Genomic DNA, 6116 nt, shown 5'->3' on the forward strand with positions numbered 1-6116 from the left:
CTTTCATGCTTTCTGCCTCTCCCTGACTCCCTCCTTCTCTAACCTGCCGAAGCAGCCATTAATCTACCACCCTTCACCCTTGCTTATCAGTCTCCCTCTCTAACAGATCGAAACCGAGCCTCTAAAAAAATCGACCGAAACCGACATTGCATCATATTCGGTTCGGTCGGTTATAGGGAAAAAATTTTCGGTCGGTTTTTGGTCAAAACCGAACCGAAACCGACAAAATCGACCGGTGCACACCCCTAGTCGTGGCGTATTACTAACTCTAAACCCTGTCGTGTCACAATCGTGTCACACATTCCCACCATGCCTTGTCACATATTCTCGACATGCCATTTCATGTCACATTCTGGCACTGGTCTGTCATATATTCTCACCATGTCATCTCACATATTCCCTTCGAGACGTGTTATATATTCTCACCCTATCGTCTCACATATGGCTTGCTGTAGCATGACCATTTCGTGCCTTGGATTCACATCTTTCTCCTTTCGATTCACCACCGTATCATGGATTTCTGATTTTACATCATTCTGGAAGCTTTCGACTCATCATGACTGGTTCCTCGATCGGTTTAATATCCATCTTTTTGTATTATCTGAATACCATATCCAAAATATCTGAAAAATCTTCTCATGTAATATTATTTTGCTTTGCACAAGCTTTACGAAAAAAAATGGATGTTTTGCATAAAATTAGATGTTCGTAAATTTTTTACATATTTTTTTTTTTACGTGTTTGAAGATGTATGTCAACGAAGATATCTCATTAAAGATATTTTTATCTCAGAACCTATTTTCATAGTTAAAAATAATTAAAATTATTTGAAAGATTATTTTTAAAAACTAAAAAAAATGTTATTTTAAAATTGTTGTGATATGATGTCACCTCAAATGAAATCCAAGTCCTCCGTGTGTGTCCCATAACACAAGTAACTTGTTCTTGTCGAAGTTGAGATCTGTCTTCGTAATGGTTGTTGGTGCGAAAAAGTCTTCAACTTGAAGAAGATGCAGTCACGCGCTAAGCTACACGTGACTCAACAGCTCTTCTTTTAATGTACTGGGCAGCAGACAATTCTAATGCGCCTTGAGTCCTTGTTACTTTTCTCTCTCATGTAGTCGAGCCGTATTAAGGAAAGGAAAGAATCGAATGCATGCAGTTGCAGTCTCACTTTCTCTCACAAACATGTTCGATCTTTATTTTTTCTTTCATGAATAAAAACCAACAGTTCTTAATCCTTTGAGATAAAATTTGATTCATCTACAGAATATATACATGTATTTACCATATGTCCTGTAAGCGAAAGGTCAGGCAATGCTGCAGTGGGCCGAGCCCTGCTGCTAAACAACTACGAATTTCTAATCAAGCGAGAACTTCACTTTCTTGAGTGCTTTTGCTTTTCTAAATTAGGACCACTTCACATTAATTAATTCCTGAAAAAGACTTTTACCCAACAGTTAGCTGTTGAATGGCGTGTACCGTTCTTCTTCAACGAAGCCGAGCAAACTTCCAGGAAAAGATAGTGACTGAATTCGACATTTATCATGAGTCTTCATTGGCATTAATTGATTATATAATAGGTGCTAGTTCAATAGATGAACAGCAAACTTGACTTGGTCATGGGAATGGTCTACGCAGACTTTAAGGACAAATTATAAGGCAAGACAAAATAATGGAACTTTCTTCTTAAATTTCTTTTCTAGCTGCACTCTTGGCTTGGTCTTCCATATATAAGAGTTTAACTCATATAGTGCCACCATGTAAGGCTTTTCTTCTTAAAACCATCCTGCATTGATTGAAAGAGTTGTAATGGGCTTATATGCAATGCTGTTGCAGTTCATGCTTGCAGGTTTGCTAGTGGCATCCACCGCGGTACCGGTAACAGCTCAAGCTAGGTCTGGCTGTCCCGACCATTGTGGGAACGTCAGCGTCCCTTTTCCCTTTGGCATAGGGGAAGGTTGCTACTTCAATGCAAGTTTTGAGATTACCTGTAATCAATCTGCTGTCCCTGTACAAACGTTTTATGGTGACGTTGCTGTAGAAAGCATTTCACTTAATGGTGAGATTCGTTTGTTCTCTGTCATAGCACACCATTGTTACAAGAAAAGTGATCAGTCGGTGCTACACAACAAACCTTGGTTTAGATTAGGCCAATTCACCATTTCTGACACCCAAAACAAGTTTATGGCCATTGGTTGTGACACCGTTGCTTTGATTCAGGGCTACCGAGGTAATGATAGGTACACAACCGGATGCATATTGTCCCTCTGTGAGAGCCTGAGAGTTGTTGATGATTCTTGCTCTGGTGTGGGGTGTTGCCAAATTCCCATTCCCAAAGGTCTGGAAAACATTACATTCACATTGGGTAGTTATATTAACCGTACAGATGTAACGGAGTTCAACAACTGCAGCTACGCCTTTGTTGTTGAAAACGAGTTCACTTTCTCCCGCAAATACCTTCAAGGTTTTCAAGGTGAAACCAAGCTCCCAATGGTGGTTGATTGGGCAGTAGGGGATGAAAGTTGTGAATTAGCAGCACAAAACAAGTCTACTTTTCTATGCAAGGGAAATAGCACCTGTGATGGATCCTATAATGCTCGTGGTTATCGTTGCAAGTGCGAGGATGGGTATCAAGGGAATCCATACCTCGATGGCTGTTATGGTAAGTAACGATTTTTTTATTCTTTTTTTCTTCTGATGAGAGCTAATTGCTGTGCTTATTTTGTTTTCACTGTTCGTTTAAATATTACCTGGACTCCTAATTTTCTCATTTTTTTTTTATCATCTCTCAGATATTAATGAGTGTAACACTATCGCCAATCCGGGACTGCATGATTGCGAAAAACCTGGGTATTGCGTCAATGAATTGGGAAATTATACTTGCAAGTGTCCTAAGGGTTATCATGGCGATGGTAGAAAGGGAAAAGGGTGCATTCCCAATCAAATACAACTTGTTGAAATTACCCTTGGTAAGTACATTGATTGTATTATTAATATTCAAATAATTAAAACATCATTTAGTTTTTTAAAGTTGCCTTACTAATAAGATAGATTATGAATGATTTGCTCGGAGTAGATAGCTTTACTGTTAGTTTTTGATTAACCTGTCGCAGAGGATGGATAGATTAGCAGGATAAACTTTAGCCTCCAAGTTTAATTGTTTTGACCAAAAGATAATTCCTCAAAAACAAATTGTTGCATAGATATTCATTCCTTCAAGATCATAACCTACCAAGAAATTTCTAATTGAAAGCAAGTTGTTGGCATCATAGAAAGTAGAACATGTTATCTTCTTTGAACTCGCACTCTTAACAGACATTTTTGCTTTTGTTTGGAAATGTTAGTTACAAAATATGTTTATTTAAAAAATTCCTGGAAGTCTTAGGTTTTCTATGTAGCTGAAAATTTTCCAGGTTTGCGTGGTGTTTGCTTTCTCGGATGCTTCCAAGAGTTGCAATAGTCTTGACAAGTTTTTAGACAGCAAAGTTTCGATTTATTAAAACCATGGGCTGGGCCCATAATTTCAGTTGTTTTGTAAGAGAGAACGACATAGTCAGACTAGGTGCAACTTGGAGGCATCTAACTGTTTGTAAACCCGCTGACAAATGTCTCCTCGCTGAAAATGGCCTTTGCAACAATAAGTTACAAATTTTCACCTTGTTTCTAGCATGAACAATATAAGGAAACCGTACTACTAAATAGCTTCTTTTTTTCAATAAAGATTTTGATGCGTGGAGAATAATCCTACGGATTCCAAATGTAGGTGTTACCATATGCTCTGTAGCTGTAGTTGCTGGGAGCGCTTGGCTGTTCATGCTACACAAGAAAAGAAAGCTAATCAAGCTCAAAGAAAAGTTCTTTAAGCAAAATGGTGGTTTGATGCTTCAACAACAACTCGCAGGAAGAGAAGCATCATCGGAAACTGCTAAAATCTTTACTGCAGAGGAACTTAAAAGAGCTACGAGCAACTATGATGAGTCCATGATTGTTGGTCGCGGAGGTTATGGCATAGTGTACAAGGGTATCTTGGAAGGTAACAATATGGTTGCTATAAAGAAATCGAAAATAGTGGATCAGAGCCAAATTGTGCAATTTATAAATGAGGTTGTTGTTCTCTCTCAAATCAACCATAGGAATGTAGTCAAGCTTTTGGGTTGTTGCTTAGAGGAAGAAGTCCCATTGCTAGTTTATGAATTTGTTGCTAATGGAACCCTTTTCGATCACATTCATGACGAAGGCAAGGCAGCTACCATGCCTTGGGGGACACGGTTAAGAATCACAGCAGAAACTGCTGGAGTGCTGTCATATTTGCATTCTGCTGCGTCTATACCAATTATCCACAGAGATGTCAAAACTACCAACATACTCTTGGATGATAACTACACCGCAAAAGTGTCTGATTTTGGAGCTTCAAGATTGGTTCCAGTAGATCAAACTCAGTTATCGACAATGGTCCAAGGAACGCTGGGCTACTTAGACCCTGAATACTTGCATACAAGCCAACTGACTGAGAAGAGTGATGTCTATAGCTTTGGAGTTGTTCTTGTTGAACTTCTCACTGGAAGGAAGGCACTTGCTTTTGACAAGCCTGAGGAGGAGAGGAGTCTAGCTAAGTATTTCCTTTCTTCAGTAAGAAAAGGTCGCTTGTTTGATATTCTAGAGAGCCATTTAGTGGATGAAGAAAATAGAGATCAAATCATGGAAGTGGCTAAGCTAGCAATGAGGTGCTTAGAAGTTAAAGGAGAAGAGAGACCTTCAATGAAAGAAGTAGCAATGGAATTAGAAAGACTAAGGTTGATAGAGAAACATCCATGGGTTAATCTCGGATCGAATTCTGAGGAGACTGAGTATTTACTCAATGGAAAATCATCTAATAGTTATAGTAATGGTGGTAGTAGTAACAATACTTCATGTGGGTATGACAGCATAAAAAGCCATGTGATAATCTTGCCCTTAGATAAAGGAAGATAATGGTTTCTACACAAGGCAATCTTAAGAAATATTGAAATAGAAGAGCAAAGAAAAGAGAAAGAAATAATGTGGAAGAAAGAGTAATGTGTTGGACTTAATATGTGCATTAGAAATCTCTGTCAAAGTTGTATGTGTACATATGACAGCTGGTAGCCATGTTTCCCATAACAAGACTGTATGCTCAGCAGTCCATGCTGTTAAGTGTTTAGTTTGCATGTTTTGATTAGATATGTATGATAACACTTGTTTTGTGCTCAAGAACAAGTGTTGGTTGTCTTTGACTTTATAAAAACTACCTTGTAATTTATCAACTCAATGAGAATGAACCTTTTTATGTTTTTTCTCTTCAACCAGTGTGTACTTTGTTAGTCGATGTTTTCCTTGCACTTAACAAAGGCTATTACATAGCCATTGTAAAAGCTTATATAGATCACAACATGGTGTCAAAGCTCCCAATTAAGGGACAAAAACTAACCCCAAAGCAGTTAAAACTCTCTCAAACACCTTCCTAACCAACCTAAAAACAACCTTATCTACCTGCACACGACAGCCAGCACTTTTATGCACCAGTCACCACTAACCTTCAATAAGGGAAATTACCTTATTTGGTTAGTAAAAATGAAAGCATACTTAAGGGCTTTCAACTTATGAGATGTGTTCGAAATTGGAGCTAAGCTACCTACCCTTAGAGAGGATGCCACACTCACACAAATAAAGTAACACAATGAAGAAGTTGTTAAGAGGTACAAAGTCCTATCTTGATTGCATTCAGTAGTTATTGATGTCATATTCATAAGAATCATGACATGTGAAAATGCAAAAGAAGCATGAGAAAGGTTGAAGGAAGAATTTCAAGGTTCAAATAGGATGATACAATGGCAAAGCTTTAGATAGAAAACAATCTTCAACCAGTAAGAAAGACAACATTCATCTAAATGAGCTAGTAAAATTTAATTCTTAAGGTTTGAGTTGTGAATAAGAAGATATAAAACCATTCCTGTTAAAAAAGTGAAAGGATTTGAATCATGCCTTATCATAAATAGCGAAATATTAAAATTTTAATTCCCTAAGCTATAAACCACTTTAATTGAAACTAATCTAGAAAAACCACGAGAGAAATATTTTGACATATTTGAAAGTTT

The 6116-nt window shown here is 37.7% G+C and overlaps 1 protein-coding gene across 2 annotated transcripts; it reads left to right on the forward strand.

Annotated features, from left to right (window-relative positions):
* Window positions 1–1651: 1651 nt before the first annotated feature.
* Window positions 1652–5324, forward strand: LOC110416296 (putative wall-associated receptor kinase-like 16). Of its 2 annotated transcripts, XM_021428249.2 has the most exons (4): window positions 1652–1763; window positions 1840–2665; window positions 2796–2972; window positions 3767–5324. In XM_021428249.2, exons 2-4 carry the CDS (start codon window positions 1843–1845, stop codon window positions 4972–4974), a joined length of 2208 nt encoding a protein of 735 aa, XP_021283924.1. In that variant the 5' UTR covers window positions 1652–1763; window positions 1840–1842; the 3' UTR covers window positions 4975–5324. The 2 variants fall into 2 exon arrangements, with proteins under 2 accessions (XP_021283924.1, XP_021283923.1); XM_021428248.1 differs by lacking the exon at window positions 1652–1763 and having other exon boundaries at window positions 1771–2665.
* Window positions 5325–6116: the final 792 nt, after the last annotated feature.

This window comes from Theobroma umbraticum, unplaced genomic scaffold (assembly GCF_002168275.2).
Source record: "Theobroma umbraticum cultivar Fairchild unplaced genomic scaffold, ASM216827v3 scaffold_51.0, whole genome shotgun sequence".
NCBI classification, from domain to species: Eukaryota; Viridiplantae; Streptophyta; class Magnoliopsida; order Malvales; family Malvaceae; genus Theobroma; species Theobroma umbraticum.

Excerpts from the sequence above, each read along its gene's own strand:
- LOC110416296 (XM_021428248.1), top strand. The coding sequence starts at position 1,813 with ATGGGCTTATATGCAATGCTGTTGCAGTTCATGCTTGCAGGTTTGCTA. Across the intron at positions 2,666-2,795 it reads ATACCTCGATGGCTGTTATG|ATATTAATGAGTGTAACACT; the intron begins GTAAGTAACGAT and ends ATCATCTCTCAG. Across the intron at positions 2,973-3,766 it reads ACTTGTTGAAATTACCCTTG|GTGTTACCATATGCTCTGTA; the intron begins GTAAGTACATTG and ends TTCCAAATGTAG.